We start from the raw sequence: 20687 nt of genomic DNA, 5'->3' as shown, positions 1-20687 counted from the left end.
CTGAAGGCTTTATGGCCATGGAGAGGAAACCAGATTTTCCATGCCAGACTAAGGGTCTTGCTTCCTGAGCTGGCAGGACATGGGCATGCCAGGAAGACACCGTGTTCTGGTTTCCCAGGCAAGGAAGAGGGGGCTGATGTTAATGAGCAGCAAGACCCGCCAGATTTTTCTGGCACAACTTTCCTGGAATCCAGGCCAGCACTCCCATTAGATATGGCGAGGTGAAGCCCACGGAACAGGAAACAGGCAATTATGTGGGGTTTTCAGGAAGGCATCCATTGGACCAGACACCCAGGCCTGAGGTGGACAGGTGGTGTCACAGAGCATGATGCCAAGTGGAAAATGGGTGGCATTGAAAACACGGGCTGGGAAGGCAACAGGACAACTAGTGTTTAAGACCATAGTAAGGTTTAGTCCAGGTATGGGTAGATATTATATTGATAAGAAAATATTACAGTGACTTTTAATGGAAAAGAGAAAAAAAAAGACAAACATCATTTTAACATGAAATTTTTAGATGTGTGTTTCTATGATTTGTTCAGTGTAATAAGAAAACCCAAGTCCTAAATTCCACATTCTGTCTTGATATTTTCTGTCTACACAGGCTGAAGTCTGCATTCTCTCTTGTGAGGTGGAAAGCAAAACAGGGTTGAAATGTTCTCAGAATGTTAAGTACATTTCTAGATGCAGGAGTCCTGAGTTTTGTCACACATTGACTTTGTTTTGTTATTTGGCCTATGGCACCTGCACTGGTATCTCTTAAAGGTGGGTTTATTGTGAATAAAAGGTAGATGCAGGATCAGTATCTCAGAGATTTATCTACATTTTTTTTCCTTTTCATTTTGTTCTAGCTAGAAGGTATCCCCCTAAACATTCTCTAAGAATAAGCATTATCGGTATTTACTTCTTTCCATGTCATATGTATTTATATTCTGGTCTTGTGACATTCACACAACCTCCAATTTATATGTTTTCGTCTTTTTGGTGTCGATGTTGCTGCTTGACAGGGTTATCTGGGGAATATAACCTTCCCCTGTCAAATGCCTTTCAGCATCCCTCTTGTCCTTCCATGCCTACCTTTCCTTTGTGAACCTGAAATGTGACTCTATTTCTGTAAGTTAATCAACTTCCACCTTTGTATTTAAAGTGCTTTAATTCAATCAATATCGTAACAAGATGAACTCTCTTCTCATGTTTGCACAGTCAATTGATCACCCAGGGAAGTAGTAGAACTGTAAATGTTTTGATGGATATTTCTTAAGGCCATTTCTATGGATTTTCATTTATTTAATATAATTTAAGGTAAAATATTAGAAATCATTTTCAACAAATGATAAACATATTATAATCTGGAGTCCTCCTTGGAGGAATGGTTAGGGTTCCGGAGTAGTACTATAACTAGTTGAGTATCCTATAATGAGCTATTTATTATAAACAATCATAATATAATAATAATGATACCTATGGGCACTTACAAAGTGGTAGGCCCTGTACTAAATACTTTATATATATATATATTCCTCCAGAAGGCTTGTCACAAGGGAGAGAAAACTGAGGCTTTACAAATACAAACGTTTAGGTATCCACTCCTTGTACCCTAAGTTATTTTATATTAATAAAGAATATATAATAATTTAATGGTCCCTCCAATATGGGAATTACTCCCCAAGTGATTTTGGGGAGTATAATAAAAGTAAAATCAATAAAAGCTTCATTGTTATAGAAACTGGGAATTTGAAGAAGATGGAAATTCATACTTTAATGCCCACTTTACAGAAGAGGAAGTGAGGTACAAAAAAGCTGATTGCCATGAGCAGCGTCCTTTGGCAACCTGGGCCAGGTGTGAGATGAGCAGACAGGAGCAGCTCACTTGGCTCCCCTCACTGATCAACCACCAGATCTTTTTAATGTAAGAAGCCCTGAATCAGCTAGGTTTTTTTTTTTTTTTAAGTACATGTTATTTTTAAAAGACAAAATTTTTGCTGTTAATCAAGTAGGATTTAAATATGCTGAAATTATGAAGGACATTCCCTTCCCACATTCATGATTATTAATTCTTATTTTTTATTATGTTTTTAAGTAAAAGCTAAAATAAACAGATTCAGAAACATACCCTTTCCCCTAATGAGATAAAGGAAAAATAACATTCAAAAACATGAAATATCAAGTTCATTCAACAATGATAACTGCTTATTTGGTTCTGTTAAAATCAAGTGTAGAACCATAAGTATAATTAAGGAGACAGTACTGCATAATGGAAAAAAAATTCAGACTATAGAATTTAAATCTTGATTCTATTTCTTTACAGGTTAGATGACCTTGGACAAAGTTATTTAATTCTTTTTGGCCTCAGTATCCCTACCTATAAAATGAAGACAATAATGTTTTAATGGTTAATCAGAAGAAGATTAATGATAATATAAACAAGGGTAATGTTTAGGATAATATCTACCTTATAGGTACAGAGTAACTAGTAGTAATTACTAACATTATTAATGCAATTAGAGACACTCATATGTTTATTAGAGTAGACCAAGTTTAGAATATATTTAAAGACTCTTAACTATATTATCAGCATAACCATGTTTAGAATTGATACTGTCTGGGTTACAAATATTATGGGATTTACTTAGTATTAGTACAAGTGAGCACTTGGCATAATCTGTGTATTTATGTAAGAAAAGCTCACCAAGTCTAGATTATTTGACATTTTGATACTAACATTGAGAAGTTTTAATACCAGGCACCTTACTAAGCATCCTGTGTAAATTATCTCAGTCCTTACTCATAAAAACCCTACAAGATACTCCCAGTATTAATTCCATTTGATAGATAAGGAAACTAGAGCTATAAAGGTTTTATGCTCCAAACTCACAGAGAATATATATATATATTGAGTTGATAGCCATACCTGTCAGAGTACTGAACCTGGCTTTTAGCTACTACACAACATGGAGTCCTCCTTGGAGGAATCTTGACTAGCACTCCAAGCAAGAACTGCAGTGATTTGGAGAATGTTCTAGCCTCTGCTCCTCTCCTGAATGGCTAAAGCACTACTCCTGAGGCAAAGTGTGAAGAGGAAATCCTTAAAGTCCAAACAAGCATCCAAGGTGCGGGACCACGACTCAGTCATTGAGACTCAGTCTTATCATGCACAAAATGGAGAAAATAATACTTACTTTATAATTTGTTTTTAAGGATCTTAAGTTATGTGCCTGTAATTGTAGTAGGTATTTTTTTCCATCTCATATGACCTCAAACTGTGCCAGTGTAACTCACTCTGAAATTTGAGCTGAAAATGAATAATATATGTAAATGTAAGCACTCTATCACATCTTGGAAATAGTCTCATTCTGTTCTTTTAACAAATGTTCATTGTGTACCTACCATGTGCCACGTACTCTCTGAGGCTTGGCAATACCACAGGGAAGAGAAGAGACAAAAATCTTGCCTTGGTAGGGCTCATGTTTTCAAGTGGAAAGGCAGACCATGAACAAAATAAGCAGATCTATGATGTCAGCTGTCGAGACAAGCTATGGAGAACGGAGTGCTTATTATCCTAACTTATTCCCCAACAAACATGACATAGAGTGGTTAGCAAAACACAAACAATAAGTCCTTAAAGTGATAACTGCCTCTGGGAAAAAAATAAATTGGGTAATGTCCTTCCAAAAAGAAAGAAACAGCACAGCGAACTCACAGTTGTTTCTGAGAGTGCCTTGCTGGCTCTATTATTTCAACAACACGTATCCCCCCTACCCATGTCATATAAGACCTCCCAGCTCCAGATGCAACATACATAGACCTGAAGAAGGGACAAGTAAGGGTAACTATGCAAGATTTTGTAGCAAAATGGGCCATACCACATACCTAAAGATAGAGACTCTTGACAATGCATCTTAGCTCTGGATTTGCTGGATAAGAAAACCCAACTCTCCATCTTTCTAGATATTGAGAAGAAGTTAACTTTTCAAGCCTTGGTTCATCATGTCTAGGGTGATATCAATGATGCCTACTTCATAAGTTTTCCTAAGGATTAAATGAGACAGCAAATGTAAAGGGCTTAGTATAACACCCAGCACATATAATACAGTCAATAAATATTTGTTGACTGAATAAATGGATTAAAAACTAACTCATTACTTGGGTTAGTTTTGTTTTCATAGTTTCTACTTTTAAAGCATCTTTCCAGTAATGTTAACATAATAGTTTGAAAATACCTGAGAAATATATAAAAGTTATATATTTTATATATATAAAATATTTTATATTTTATATATATAAAATATATAACTTCTTTTGCTGCTTTTTAAAATTTCTGCTTCAAACCTGTTATCTACTACCCAGGAATCCTTGCTCAACAACACCTATGCCAATCTTAGTGACCATGCCAAGCTATATATATTTCTTCAGTTACCCTATTGTGGTTTTACAAAGACAAGCATTCAATTTCTGGAAAAAAAAGAAAGTTGTTCACTGAAAAATATATTCTGTCCTTAACAAATCTAAAGTCAATGTTACTTTTTTTTTTTTTTAAAGAAGCTTTCAGCCAAACAGTGTAAAAGATATTCATGGCAGATTAAAGAAGTGATAGGGGTGTAAATATAGACTAAAAATCAACCCAGGGTTTTATGGCAGAATATGAGGGGGAAGGGAGTAACAATCTATCTCTCAACACTGCACATGAATGTACAGAAATTAAGACTACTTATAATCTTGAAACATTTTTTCTTGGTTTTATTAAACTGAGCTCAAAATAGTAGCTTCTTTTCCACTATGAAGAAAACTCTAGCTAGCAAAGTTTTTTATAGCTAGGAACTTCTGCTTATGAGTGTTTTATTTGGCCTGTGATATATCAGGAAGATATCTGATGCCTTGTCATGTGCCTTAGGAATCTACTACAATCCCAGAGCCTCACTGATTTTCACTCTTTTTTGTTAATTTTTCTGCTAAAAGTAAAATCTGCTGTTGAAAAGTTCCAGCACAGAAATCCTCTCTTTACCAAAGAACTAAGTTCTGCCTGTGCATGGAGAGTTCAGGTTTCGACACACAGCCTCAATTCTGCATTGCCATATTTTTCTGTGAAACTGAACGAAGAATTTGTAATAGTTACTTTGCAAAGATGCACCAAGAGGTTATTTTTTAAGAAACAAATATTAGACATCTAGGTCAAAGTTTCTCAGTGAGAAGTCAATTCTACATGATAAATTGTACCATAGAAAAGAATTTTCTTAAGGATCTAAAGAGAAGAAATCCTTTCTCAACAATACCTATGTTTACCCTGTCTGCAAAATCTCGTCAATTTTATTCTCCCCCATTGTTGTTATAATTGTCTTTTTACCTGTGGAGTTGATATTTGACAGATGTATGTCTGAATTACTATAATGTATGCACTCTTCATAGATGAGTATGCAAAGACATTGAAATTGAACCAAAGTAATGATTTATGTGCTAATTATGTTAAAATATAAAAGTGGGCTGATCCTTACCTACAGCTTTGTTAAATCTAGATCTTTTTGCAAAATCAATTGGAAATAAATAAAATTTCTAAGAATTTGTGAGGTATTCTTAAATAAATTATTGCTCATGTGATTTCCAGCAATGAGAGTGCATTCACTTCCTCTGTTGTGATCAAAGTTCTGATTGGATGGGAAAGAAGCATGCAGAACTATAACAGACTAAAATCCTTTGTATGGTTAGATACATTCTTCCTAATTCAAAGTGGTGGCTTTTATCATGATTTGAAACAATCCAATAATTGAAATTATGTATTTTTCCCTAATATTTTTTCCACCAGTATTGCTTTGAACTTTGTGTTGCTGTGTACTTCAGCCAGATCTGCTGTACAAGCAGAGAAACATGGGAAGACCAACGTGTTTGTTAAGTGATGGTCCCACTTCCCAGCACACAGTGTGCTGTCCAGATGTTCACTTGAACCTTGTATATTGCTTATACCATATCAGAAAAGTACTTCGATGGAACTAATAAAAATGAGTTGGAACTTGTGAACAGCAGCTGGATCAGATGAGTGTGAATCCCCTAAATCCTATGGATAGAGTACACTTTCCTTGATGTTTCAGCCAAAGTAAACTTTCTGGTGGAGAGCTAGAAGACGTGCAAGAGGCGTGTGGGTACCAAGTTGCTACAATTCACAAATTCCTAAATCCTTGCTTGGAAATAATTGCAAATAACTCATCATTTTAAGCCAATAAATCCTAAGGAATATTTCATCAACTCACAGAAAACTGAGAAAAGAAATCCCACAGCATCCCAGTGCCTCATTTATTGTAACATCCAAATAGAATCCTTTATGGGGGGCAGGGTCTCGTTTTAATATTATAACAGATTTGTGTATCCAAGTTTTCTTACTTTATAGGAACTGTTGAGAATTTTTGCAATTACATCCTCAAAAGGTTGAATTGACACAAACAACAGAACTGTGAAGCAATAATGTTGGTTGTGGATGAAAACTGAGTTAAATGCTAACAGGTCACCAGTTCCCCCGTTGACCAAAAATGTCCCTTCACTTTCTTATCCACCTGGTGTAATGTGCCTCCTTCAAGTACCTTAAACTAAGTCGTATTCATTCTTTAAGCCTGCTCAAACATATTCTCTATTCAGAAAAGGTCCTTTTTATGTATTACTTTATTTATATTAGCTCATTTATTACTCAAAACTATACAATAAGTAAAAAGACATCATCTATTATATAGAATATTTTGACTCAGCAAGGTTAAGAAAATTATAAGTTAACCTAAAAAAAGATTTTTAAAAGCATGAAGATGTTTTATATCTGCATAATTTAAGAACCAAATTATAGGAAAACTCCTTATAAAGCAATGTAAAATACTGAATAAGATATAGTACACATTTTTGTATTAATATCAAAACTTACAAGAAATGAAAAAAATTGACAAATCAAAAATCCTAAAGAAAGGTGGGAGTAGCATGCAGGGAGAATGATAGTCAGTCTTCACAACAGAAAATTCTTGGTTTTAATGGCCACCCAGGCCAACAATACACCTGATAGATAGTTGGAACCAAGACTATGGCATTTGTGTAGGCTCCTTAAATGACCACACACTTACAAGACTAGAACGTAATTAACCCACTTATACTGGATATCAACAAAAACTTGTTGTGCTCAGGGGTTTTGGGGTATTTTAAGTATTTGCACAATACTGGATCCTATTAAGATGAGAAAGTTACATAAAAGTGACCTTGTATAAAAACTTTGTTACATCAGCAAATAAGGGGGTGGGGTGGGGTGGGGAGAAATAGAAAGATAATGGAAAGGAGAGAGAAAGTGAAAATCCTTGAGTAAAGAAGACAAAAGAGGGGCTGGGGTTGTGGCTCAGCGGTAGAGCGCTTGCCTCCCACGTGCGGGGCCCTGGATTCGATCCTCAGCACCACATAAAAATAAGTAAACGAAATAGAGGTATTGTGTCCAACTACAACTAAAAAAAAGAAAGAAATAAAGAAATATATGAACCAATTTCAGCATATAGATCTTACTGGGATCCTGAGTTGGAACAAACTGTGAAGACATAATCATGAGTAAATAATGCATATTTGAACACTCGTGTGATCCTGTGACGAAATTAACTTGCTAGATGTAATATTGGTATTTTGATTATTTTATAGTCTTCATTATTTAACTTATATAGGAAAATATTTATGAGTGAAATGTTATGAAGTCTGGGATTTACTTAAAATAATTCAGTGTGTGATATGTGGGTATGGAGGAAGTATAGGAACATATTGATGAAATAGGTTGATCACAAGACAATAATTACTGAAGGTGAGTGATGGGAATAGCACAGAGCTTCATTATACAATTGTATCTGCTTTTGTGTGCAAGAAATCTTCTATGATAAATAGACTATGAAAAAAAGAAGCAGCTCTAGGCTGATGATACCAAGGGGACACATGGCAAGACAAAACCATCTATAAGGCCTCCTGGAAGATGACCCCACACATCAAAATGAGTAAACATATGAAGAATTAATTCACTAATGAAGGCCAACATGTACATGTATAAACACACATTCTCTAAGAATTAAAGCCCTAAGAAATCCAAGTAATGAAACTAATGCACAGAAACTATAAAAAGTATATTCTAAACAATTAAAGACATGAAAGGAGGAATTGAAAACATGAATAAAGAAAGAAGGAAATGAAAACATCAATAAAGAAGAGGGAACTTGTAAAAACAGCAGGAATATATGATATAAAAATAATAACAATTATAACAAAATAGAAGTTCCAGAAATGAAAAAGAAAATTGGTGGAATTAGAAACTCAATGGCTAGGTAATAGGCAGATTGAGCTCAACTGAAGAGGGGAACTATGAACTAAAAGATCTGAGGAACTAACTCAAGACACAGCATGGAGAGGTAGAGAGAGATGAAACCTAATAAAAGGTTAGGAAATAGGGAAAATAGAAGAAGGTTCTAAACATACATCCTATAGCAGTCCCACACTGGGGAATCACGTGAAGACAGACACATGATTTGGAAGGAAATGGCTGGAATTTAGAATCAATTAAAAACAAAAATCTTTGGTTCATAAAACCAGTCCCCAGTAGGATACATAAAAGCAGAATCCATATTTAGACACACTGTAGTTAAACTGCAAAACAAAGAGAAAATGTGAAAAGCAATCATAAAGAAGGGGCATGTTACCTAAGAAGGAACACAAACCAATTTGTTTGAAATCAATAATCAAATTGTTGATTGCTGGGTTCAATCCTCAGCACCACACACACACACACACACACACACACCAAAAAAAAAAAAGTTAGGGAAGACCCAAATAAATGGAAAACTATTCTTTGTTCATATATAGAAAGTACAAATCCCATGAAAATACAACAGTATTTTTCTTGGAATTTAAAAGGCTGATTCTCATGTAATGTTCTCAAATACCATTTATTAAATGGTACTAAAATTATTAGCTATCTGTATGGACCCTACTTAATATTATATGCAAAACGTTAGTGTATCCAGACTAAAGATATAAATAAAAAAAGCAAAACTTTAACATTTTTAGAAAATTGTATAGAATAATATCTTATGACCTGGAGTAAGGAGAAACTTTTCTAAAACATATCAAAGCACATACCATAAAAAGATTGATAATTATAAAAACATACAAATTAAATATTTTTCATAAGAAATGCACCATAAACAAAACTTGATACCAAGTAGGAAAAGATATTTTCAGTACTTAAAACCAGAAAGGTTAAGTAACAGAAGTAAAAAAAAAAAAAAAAAAAAAAAAAAAAAAAATCCCATTAGTCAAGAAATGAGGAACAAACAACCCATAGAAAATATTTTTGAAGAAAAACATAAATGGCTAATCAACATAAAATATGTCCAACTCCAACAGTAATCAGAAAAAAATGCAACTTAAAACAAAATGCTACTGTACACAAATAAGACAGGGAAAAGAAACTCTGATTTATCATTCATATAAGTAATTAGCACAATTTGGGATTTTGGGAGTGACATGGCAATTTCTAGTAAGTTGAAGGTGCCTACATTGTACAAGCCAATAACTTAACTTCTGGGAATATGCCTTAAAGAAACTGAAATACAGGCAAAGGGAGCCATGGACCAGAATGTCTAGTTAAACTTTATAACTGAAAAAAAAAATCATTTTTGAAAACAGCCTAAATTTTTATCATTAGGTAGATGAATAATTATATATTCCTAAAATGAAATATAATGTAGCAAAAATGAATGAGTGGTATCCATGTAGTTACTATTATAAGCAAATCTCAAATAACAACAAATATCTTTATAAATAAATCTCAAATAACAACAAAAACGATACCATTTATTTGAAATTTAAAACAAGATAATTATTGGTTATGGATATGTACATGCTGTAAAATATGAAAAGAGACAAGCATAATCATGACAAATGCCAAATTCAGGACAGTAGACACCTCTGGGGAAGACAGGCAGGTAGGAAAATGTGATTAAGAAATGAAATACAGAGGACTTCAGTATACTATAATGTTTCTTTCTAAAAAAAAAACAAACACTAAAGCAATTATAAAAAATATTAAAATTTGACAAAGTTAGGAATTGATAAATGGTTCTTATTATTTTCTACTTGTCAATACAAAACTGAAAATGTCATAGAATTGTGTGTACTTGTTCACACTCACATAAAAATGAAAATAAAAAGTAATTACCAAACATGTTTTGGAAAATGGTTATAAACTGGTAGAGCCAAGACTCTTCCCATACTCTTTTTACTCCAAAGCTGGAGCCTCTCCTACAATTTCAGTTCCCCTGTCCTTGCCTTTGCTGATCCTCCTCATGCCTGCCCCTTTGCACACGGTTTAGGGCACAGCCTGGACACCTGGCTTTTTAAACTATATGTAATTGTTTTTCCTGCATTGCCTTTCCCAGAGATTAAACACCTGGGCAGGGGATGCCATCTGGAGATACAGAGGGAGAGTGTCTATATCTAAGAAGTTTCTATTTTACTAACAAGTACTGTTTCTTTTATAGGCTTCTGACTTGTTGCTTATCAATTACTTAACTCACCCCTGCAGTGACTTAGCAGAGACTAATCACCAAGTTCTATCAATAAATACCTATTTTTGCAAAATAATTCATTGCCAAAGAATGTGGGGAAACAAAGATTATTTTCCCAGTCTTTCTCATGAATCAAGAGGAGGAGCAAAATTTTATGTATTTGTGGCGAAAAACATAAATAACCTGTAGTTCATTTGCTTCCCTTTGGTATTTTTCAAGCCCTCACCAGGAGAAGGATCTTGTTATGTGGATTTAGTCTACTCCAAGTACAGTCATAGATTGGATTTCATTACTCAGGCATAATTGAGGAGGCTCTCAAAATAGGCCCTGCTTTAGAAATGACTGCAGAGATAATTTCCCATTAATGTCCCAGGGCTCATATATGTGAAATAGTACAATAAATAGAAATCTGTTAGTACGGTGTATAGAAACTATGGTAAATCAATATAAATTCTATTATATAACATTGTAACAGTAGCACAAATGAGAAAACCATCATGTTCAACCTTTAAAAAATATTATCAAGTGGCTTTTCCATTTGAGAGTACTTTTAAAAATAAACAGGATATAAAGGAACATTAAGCAATACATAGAAATATTGCTTTTCATCTGAACATCGTTTTATCATTTCAGTGTGAGGAGGCCAGTGTCCCCAGGCAGCCTGCAGCCTGTCCTGTGTGCCTCCCACGCAACATGGGTTAGCCAAACACTGAGCTTTTTGTGATGTGGGTGTGAGGACTGGGCAAAGGGCTTCAGGGAGGTCTCGAGGTGGAAAAATTTGTGACGCATTAGATTCGGTGACTGAATGAGAATTATTTATCGAAGGTTCTATGACACAATAGTTTTGGTCATCCAAGGTTCATTTTAAAAATTATAGCTAGTCTCAAAGCACTTAATACAGACTGAAACCCTTTAATAGGCATCCCAGACTACTTGCGAATGAAAAGCTTATGAGCCAAAGCTAACCTGAGTGGAAGATCTTTTTCCTTCATTCTAATTTGTTTATGCTTTCTTCTCTAGTCTTGGGTGCTCTGCACTCTGGTGAGGGTAGCCCAGCCATCCACTTGCCTGAGAATGGTACCTGGCCCTGCCCTGAAGTACAACCATGAAGATGAAGTACCACCCTCAGGAAGCCTGTGACTAATGGACTGATAGGTGACCCACACCTGATACTTTAGAAGTTGACCAGTAAGTGTTATGTCATCCTCCCATCCCCTGTAATAAAGCTAAAATTGTCTTCCTAGTCAGGGCCTAGCTAACACATTAACAATTCCTCTTATTTTCTGGTCTCTTGTCATTATCCTCCATATAAGAGAGAGGCCTTGATAATATCTCTTATCTTAAAGGAGGTTTTTAAAAACTTGGAATAATGAATGCTGAATCTAACACTTTAAAAACAACAACTAAGTGGGATGTCATTAAAAGAGCTTCCTCTAGATTGCTCACAGCTTCTCCCACCAACAGGACACTCCCAACCAAGGGAGAGTTGGCCATTTCTGCAAGACAGATTCAAGTCCAACAGAATCTTCAGCAGAAACTGAGAATGCTCATTTGGGAGCAAACCCTTTGCTTTCTAATGCCCAGTCACATGCTGGCCTTTTGCCAGCCCCCACAGCTGAAACCCATTCATGACTACTAAGAAGAGCTGTGGCTCTAGCAATATTAGAACAGAGAGCATCAACTTTATGCTCAAAAATAAAACCGGAGATATAATGGGATTCTTCTGGTACTTTAGAAGTGACCATGCTTTCTGTTGGCTACTCATTTTGGAACTGAGATGGGGCAACTGTTCTGAAGGGCTGCATACCTGACAGTTTTAAGCAACCTCCCCTGCCTTTCCCTCTGAGATGGCTTGGATTTGTGCAGCACTTGGTAAAGGAAAAGCAGAGCCCAGTTTGGGATTTCTAAGCTGCACCAACAGAATCCCATGAGAAGCCCTTGAACAAGTTTCTAAGTATGGATCTAACAAGGAAGTACCTCTGGTACAAAAGGCCCTTACATAATGAGGTTCAGGGTGGGACACATCCAGGGTTTTATCCTGACATGTTCCACAGAACAAAAAAAAATATTTATCTAATTTTACATAGCATCAAAAATGAAAATGATGGCTGAATATTACAAAGAAGAAGTGAAAGGCAGCTTCCTTTGAGCTCCAGAAACACGAAGTATGAATCACTGCCTCTCACAGGACAGCAGGCTGGTCAAACTGTTGAAAATATGAGCATCTGCCAGCAGTATCAGTCAGCCAACCACCCATGCCTCAGAACCAAGATGTCATTTAGCTGTATCTTAACAGCCAGTTAGTCCCTGGAGCAGGGGAGGAAGGCAGGAATTTACTACTCTGTGGTTCCTAAACCTTAAAAAGCTAAAGCCTTGAAAAGCTAATGCAGTCAATAAAATTCCCAAGCCACTCTTAGAATTGCACTAACTACCTGGATCTACTTGATTTTATTTTTACAGAAATTTGACAAAAGAAGCAATTTAAGCAATTTGTAGATGCAGTGAAAGCATCCTCCTCCAAATGTTTCACTACTGGTATGAGCACAGAGCCACCCCTCCCGATGTATTGCCACTTGTCAGTTTATAGGCTCAGAATCTTCATCAGAAACATTCAGATGCATAACCATTCCCAGAAAGCCAGAGGGCTTTCATTAATAAGATGGGAAATGGGCTTAAGAATCACAGGTGGTTGTACAAGTGTGTATAACCCTCATGGAAAGTGTTAGGGACTGAAATGTGTCTCCCTGAAATGCATATGTTAAAGCCTAACTCCCAAAATAACTGTATTTGAGGATAGGGCTTTTAGGAGGTAATTAAGGTTAAAGGAGGTTTTAAGGGTAGGATCCTAATCTGACAAGATCGATGGCTTGAGAGAGGGAGATAGAGACAGAGACAGAGACAAAGGCGGATAAATATCTCCTTTCTCTCCAAGTGTATGAACCAAGAAGACTGTGGTGAGCACACAAGAAGGCAGCCATCTGCAAGCCTGGAAGAGAACCTTCACCAGACCCCAAGAATGCTGACACCTTGACCTTAGACTTCCAAGTTTCCAGAACTGTGAGAAAATGAATGCTTGCTGTTTAAACCACCCAGTGTATGCATTTTATTATGGCAACTCAAGAAGACTAAGACATAAACAAAAATGTATTTTAGTTAATACAACATGTGTAGATGTACACATGTGAATTTGAAAATTAACCAAGATGTGTGAGTTAGCTGCCTTGCTCAGGCATCTGACAGATCCCTCTGCCAAGGTGGATCTCAATACATGGAGATCTGAGATGACATCTGAACTATTTGAAAGACAGTGTGCCTCCAAAATGGGTTTTTATGTAATCTATGCTAAAAATCCTGTTCCTGACATCTATTTTTTTAGAGTTCACTATCAGTTTATGAACGCATTATAATAACCCTGGACTTCAACACTCAGAGCAGGTAATAACTAGAAGGTTAGAATATGACTTAATGAGGTCCCATCCGCCCCAGGTCTTGATGGGCTCTTGTGACCAGTACTTCTCTAGTTTGCCAGATTTTAGGCCCTAAAAGTGAAAAGTATTTTGCAGTGAAATGAGACCCAATTAAAGTTTAATGAGTAGATTTCATTTCTGTCCTACAGTAACATAGAAACATGCTTGCTGGACTCTTTAGCACACCTTCTGTACTTCCTTTTAATGTTGATGCTAGCCCTCCAGAGCCCAGCACATGCAAGTGGACACAGTTAAAGAATATTCTTAATGGAAATGTCAGGAACAAGGTGAAAGGAAAGAAGTCTAGACACCATCCATTTCCTCAGATCAATTGAAAAAAACTGAAAGTGTACCCCACATCAGAAATTATATTAGGGAACTTAATGCCATGGCTTCCTTGGTAGATGATTGTAATATAAACATCTAGCATTTGGCTACATCCTAGTATGTCCTAATTTATTCCAATTAAGGGAATGTAAAATAGGTCAAATGACCTCTTTCTTTCTCTGCCTCTCTCTTTTTTAAAGTCCTATAGTCATAACACGCAATAAAAGATCTTGATAATGATGAGTTAAAGTGTTTTAAATACTTCTGTAAAAAATTTCTGTAAAATTTAAGTATTTTAATTACTCCAAAGCCAAAATAGAGTAACAACATATTCTTTATTATTACTCAGTTATGTTATATGTTATATGTTATGAATAAATCTAAATTTCTCTGTATTTATACTTTAAATGGGTATATGCAAGTTCAAATGCAAATGCAAATAATGTCAAGTATGAAATAAATAGATAGTTCAACACACTGGGTATCCCAAAGTGTCAGGGGATATACAGTAGCTCTGCAGATATAGTAAGTACACATAAAGTAGAAGAATACCTTGTTTATTTTTATCTGATTATCCCAAAACTCTATGTATTACTATTCCTATTATTCAAAAGAATTAAACCAAAATGATGATTAACACTCAAATGTTCCAGAGATTAGCATTCTGAATCAAGTTCCTAAGTTGAATATAACTCTAATACAGGGTTTTAATTTTCCTTATTAAAAAAATAATATTTAGGGAAAAATTCCTCATTATATAAGCATTTCTTTGGCCTTTGCATATCTAGTATAAAACTACAGGAAAAGGTTAAAAACTCATTTCTCTTTAGCACAATCTTCCTTACTCTTTATTCCTGGAATTCCTTCAGAAAACATTTCACCAACTTCTTGTCTATTCCATTTTATTTTCATGCACTTATTAAAATTAATTTTTGCCAAATTAATTCAATTACATTCCATTTTTATACTTACTATGAGAAATTCATGTGACTATAAGATAATTTTCCTGCCATTATCTATTATACATACTCAATGGAGATTGAATCAGGCCATGTAATTACCACTTCTTAATTCCTAACAATCCTATGACAGTCGCTATCATAAAACTTATTTCCCACTGGGCACCTGAGGTGCTGCATTAGGTTTTGGAAGCATATTACAGTCCCAAAATGAAAAATAATGAATTACTATGCAGTGTGTTCCTAAAAATATAATTCCAGATTTAATTTTTCAAATGTCAAAACTACTATATAGAAAACTGACACCATTTTTAGCTTCTTGACTTATTGAATGGTGTATCAAAACCTCAATGGCAAATCTTTCTCTCTTGCAGTTTCTCTTTATAACCATGATCACATCATTTAGATAAATCATTTTTTTTACTTATAAATTGTGGATAATATTATATATGATCCTTATTTTCTATATGTCATATATCAACTTGTAAATTTCACAATATATATGGTTTCAAAATTAATAACGACTCCAGTTTTCTCTTCTATTAAGTCAAGACTTAAAATAGATTTTCAAAATCTGAATACATCTGCATTTTGAATTCTTTAGAGTAAGTTAACATGTTATTGAAATTCTTGACAGGACTTTTAATCATTGCAGATTCACATAATAATTTTGTGAATGATATTAAATAAAGGATACTGTTCCTTTTCCCATGTCCTTGACTTAAACTTTCTAATGTGATTAATAAAGTATATTTCACAGGGCTTTTACTCCAGTGGGTAGGATATGTTAGCAACTGAGGGAAAGGAAGGAAAGCTTAAAGAAAACAGAAGTCAAAGAAAATTCCCACTTTCCATGTGAATATTCCTTAGAGGGTCAAGAGATTAACAAATACTGAATGTCCCCACTGGAGATGAGGAGCATGAATTTGCTCTTAAATTGACTTCAGAGTAGAGATGCCAAAGCGAATAAATCACTGCAAGTGACTACTTTAAAAGGTAAATGGTCTTTAAAAATATGCATGTAGGTTAAATTTTTTAATCGGTAATATTCATTACTGTCAGGTATGATAAGGGCACTTGTCCATCAGAAGCTGGAGAGCTCCTCCAGGTACATGATTCATTATTTCTAGATCAATGCCTAGTGCAGCAGACATCCCCCAAAATGTTTCTGAATGAAGAAAAATAAGCTCAAGTTTAAACATGCTTCACCTAAAACAGAAGTATTCATTTGAACAAGAAGTGCCACAAATTCTTAGATTCCTATAATCCATATACATTTTTTATCAATAAGAATTCCCAAATGATGAGCAAATTTGAATGCCTATCTGACCCAGATATTCAATCCATTAAAAGAAAAAATACAGAACCAACTTCTATTTCCTAGGATGCCTTGCCCCTAGCCAAGTTTATCCTCAGAGACACTCTTTCACTTTGTATTATCATTGTGGTATTACTTACAACCCTCAAACCATCTATTATTTTGAGAGCCGTGTACAGGATGCCTGTAATCCCTTTGACTGTGGGGCTGAGACAGGAGGATGGCAAGTTCCAGGCTAGTCTCTGCAACTTAGAAAGACCTTTAGGAATTTAGAGAGACCCTGACTCAAAATAAATAAAAAATTAAAAGAAGGATTGAGGGTGTAGTTCAGTGATAAAAATCATCATCATCATTCCTGGGTTCATTCTCAAACAACAAACAAAACTAGCACTTGTGCAGATCACATTTCTCTATTCCCTTTTCTTTTATGGAAATCTTCTGTAACTGAGGTAAAAAGACTTCAATCACCCCTGCAAACACCCACCCCACCACCACCAAGTGAGTGGAGTCACATTTTGGATAGGTAAATATGGAGGATAGATAAGATGTAACCTAACCGTTTTCCTCAAATTTCACTACATATAAAACTCTGATCATACATCAACAATGGCTTTATCAGACTACCAGACTACAAACAGAAGTTCCCGAACATTCATGTCACTCAGGCTTTGATCAACCATAAAGAAGTCACCGAAGTGAACTTAACTTATCCATATACCCCGTTTCCACAATGGAAATGGCAATCTCCAAATCCCAAGTTAAGGGAATGGCAGCACTTGAAAAATGAAGCCATGACCACACAATTAAGAGGCAACAAGAGTGAAGCACACAAAGTGTAGAGGGGGTGGATCTAGCAGTTTGCCTATGTCCAGGAGGTGGGCGTGGCTCTGCCTCAGCTTCATGGATTGGCTCTGGTGTGGTGGGTCTCCTCAATAGGGCAAACTTTTCAGTTGTTCCTGCAGGATATACCAGATCAGAGTCATCCTGTACTCCAAAGGGAAAATGACCCTCAGGATGCCCCTCTCCTCCAAGTTCATTTTTAGAAATCTCCAGAGAGATTCAGAAAGTACTGGACTAATCTAATACCATGGTGGCTGCTAAATAATAACTTGGCTGAGAGCAGAGAAGGGTGAGATGACAAAAAGGGTCTGAGAAATGGAGCAAGTCAGAAATGACTGTTCTGTTAGACTAGAAATGAAATACAGCCACTTGTACTTTGAAGAATGCCACTACCAGTGATTGTTTCACTGATCGCTAATAAGAAGAGCTAACTCATTGTATGCTTACCATCAGCTGACACTATTCCAGGGGCTTTACATGCATTATCTTATATAATCCTCAGGACAATCCTAAGAGGTAGAAATTACCATTGTCATTCTGATTCCATAAGAAATGAAAACCTAGAGTTAAGTAACTTCCCAAAGTAATTCAGCAAATAGTGTCTGAGCTGGGGCTCAACATTGTGCACAGTGTTTATACATCTACACTTTACCATCTGCCTCCCTTTCTTTCTCTTTCCCTGAAAACTTGGAAGACTGCCCTATGACCACCACAGCCAATGTGGTGAGGGCAAGCTCTGTACATGCGTGAGACAATGCCAGAGCCTATAGCTCTGGCCCCAGAGGGATGAGAGGTGTTCCCAGTCTGATTTCTCAGAGAACTCCTCACTAGTCTCAGGTCTCTCTGTTGAAAGAAAACGCAAGATTACAAGTACCATCTGGGCCACATGCTATGAGCAAATTTCAAATGAACCCTAAATTATGAAAAAAGAAAATCAGAAAGATCAGAGACCTGGGATATATGCAATGCTCCGACCACACCCAGGGAGCTTCCAGGATAATTAAGCACATCATATCCCATAGGAACTTTAACTCATGAAATTGCATATTTTGACACATTAAAAAACAATACTAAAAAACACTCAGTGAAAGGATTTTGTTCCTTTTTTTCTTTTAATTTGCCTATCCTTAAAGAACAGATCTTTCCTCCCCGCCCACCAGTATGTTGACAGCCATTGAGGTGATGAAAATACCCAGTATAGTGAAGAGCTATTTTTAAAATCACTTGATTTAGAAAACTCCAATCATGTTAATTTCATGGGAATTCTTAGTACACAAATTAAAAGTTTTAAATTACTCTGCAAGAATTTGTTAATTCAAATAATCTTAATTAGAAAGTACCTGCATTGATGCATATTTATCAGGTGACTTTAATGTCTGTCCCTGATAAAAAAAAAAATTATTTTGAGGGTTGTTTTATGAGTTATAGTTCCATGGTCACTGATGGAAGTAATGATGTAAGATGAAACTAGGAATCAGAAGTGTGGATTCTAGTCTCTCTTGTTGACTCTCTGGATTTGAGAACATGTTTAACTTCTTAGCCTGTTTTCTCCTGTCCAAAGAGGAATAACAATTCCCACCTCAAAACATTATTTAATGGCTCAAATGAAATGCACATGAAAGTTTAGTTGGCCACAGTCACTGTAATATAACATGGTATTAAAATTGCAAATCAAACGTGGGGCAGCAGATCTCAATTAGAAATTGCAGACTGTTGGGTGTAGAAAGGAATCAGCCTGGCTGAATGTTTGTTGACTCACTAACCTGGACCAGTCCCGCCTGGGTTCCCTCATTTGAGAAATGATAACTGCCCATAAGGACGATGTAGGGATTAGAAATAATATCTAAAAGGCTTCCAGCAGGGCAGGCACATAGTTGGTGCTCAATAAATGGCACCCATCTTACATTAAGGAATTCATTGAATGAAGCCAAGTATGCTACGTGTTTCAACACTCACTCCTAACAGCTGAGCACTGTTCTGCTTAGAACAGTACATCCATTAGCAAAGTCCCAAATATACTTCTGCCAGGGCCAGAGCCCTGCTTACCCTAAGTTAGACTCCAGTGGATTAGGCTGTTCTTGTTGCATTCGCATTTCCTGCCTTGAAACATTATTTCATAAAACCTACTAATGGAACCTCACTTAACACAATTATACTACCGAAAGTGGCAACTTCAGCCTTTTCCCTAAACTACTTTGATTAGTTAGATGAACTTCACTTTTTGCTACTTATTTAGGAACAGGGGTGGCACCTGAGGAATCAGATAAGGAACAAGTCAAAGTGAATCTGCTGTTAGCTTCTGAGGCTAACAGCCACAATTTGGCCACAACAAGCAGCCTTTGAGAGCGCCTGCCCAGCTCCAGGGCGTTCATCAGTCCCCTTGGAGGCATTGAGAGCGACCTGAAGAAGGGCACGGCTCCTATCGCGTCCAGCCTCACCCCTGGGAAAGCCAAGTGTGCCCCGCACTAGTCACCAAGCAGAGCGCGAGTTAGAGGAGTGGAGCTGGGAAGGGCGCATGCAGTTGGGTTAGTTAACTCGACCATGCGGCTTTGCATTCCTGTCTGGCAAACGCGCTTAGGCAAAACAGAGTCGATGCTTACAACGATCCCAGCCCAAAATGGAGTGTCTCTGACTAGCAGGGAGGAGCTGATGCTCGCCATGAGGAAGCCCACCACGGTCACGGCGATGCCCAGGGCCAGCTGCAGCAGGGCTAGCAGCAGTGGGAACCGGCAGCCGCAGCACGTCCGGGCCTCCTCCTCCCCGCACTCCTTGGGGGCCCCTTTGCCCTTCTTCGGCCCCATGTCGTCGGACCTGGCGGTGTCGGCGGCCGGCGGCCCCCCCTGCCTCTGCTGGCCGCGGGGCTGCTTGTCCTTGCCCATGGCGGCCGCGGGGGTGGGTGGCGGGGTGGGAGCGTGAGCTGCGCCCTGGGCCGGGAGCGCGGCGCAGGGCGGGCTGAACCTGCCCTGGTATTCGAATTACGGAGGCTGAACAAATATGGAAAACATTTGGAGCCGACTCGTGGAGCCTCTAAAGGCCGCGGGGAGCCCGCGGCAGAGGGGGATTCAAGGGGGGTCGCCAACTGCCAACGATCCAAGATGCAGCGCCTGACCGGCCCCGGGGCGGGTTTCCCATCGCGGGTGGGAGCCGGCGCGAACCTTCAGGCCTCCTAAAATCTGAGCACTGTAGACAGGAGTGGAGTAAGTGAGTGAGTGCGGAGCGCGCG

The 20687-nt window shown here is 37.1% G+C and overlaps 1 protein-coding gene across 1 annotated transcript in view; it reads right to left on the bottom strand.

The window, feature by feature from the left end:
• Sspn (sarcospan) overlaps positions 1-20463 on the bottom strand; it is a 34716-nt gene extending 14253 nt beyond the window's left edge. Inside the window, exon 1 of the mRNA XM_076854227.1 lies at positions 20065-20463. Coding sequence (XP_076710342.1) covers positions 20065-20343 — 279 coding nt within the window. The 5' untranslated portion in view covers positions 20344-20463. The remainder of the gene's footprint in view (positions 1-20064) is intronic.
• Positions 20464-20687: the final 224 nt, after the last annotated feature.

The sequence above is a fragment of the Callospermophilus lateralis genome, chromosome 4 (assembly GCF_048772815.1).
Source record: "Callospermophilus lateralis isolate mCalLat2 chromosome 4, mCalLat2.hap1, whole genome shotgun sequence".
Taxonomy (NCBI): Eukaryota; Metazoa; Chordata; class Mammalia; order Rodentia; family Sciuridae; genus Callospermophilus; species Callospermophilus lateralis.
This window is presented reverse-complemented; position numbering and strand designations above follow the sequence as displayed.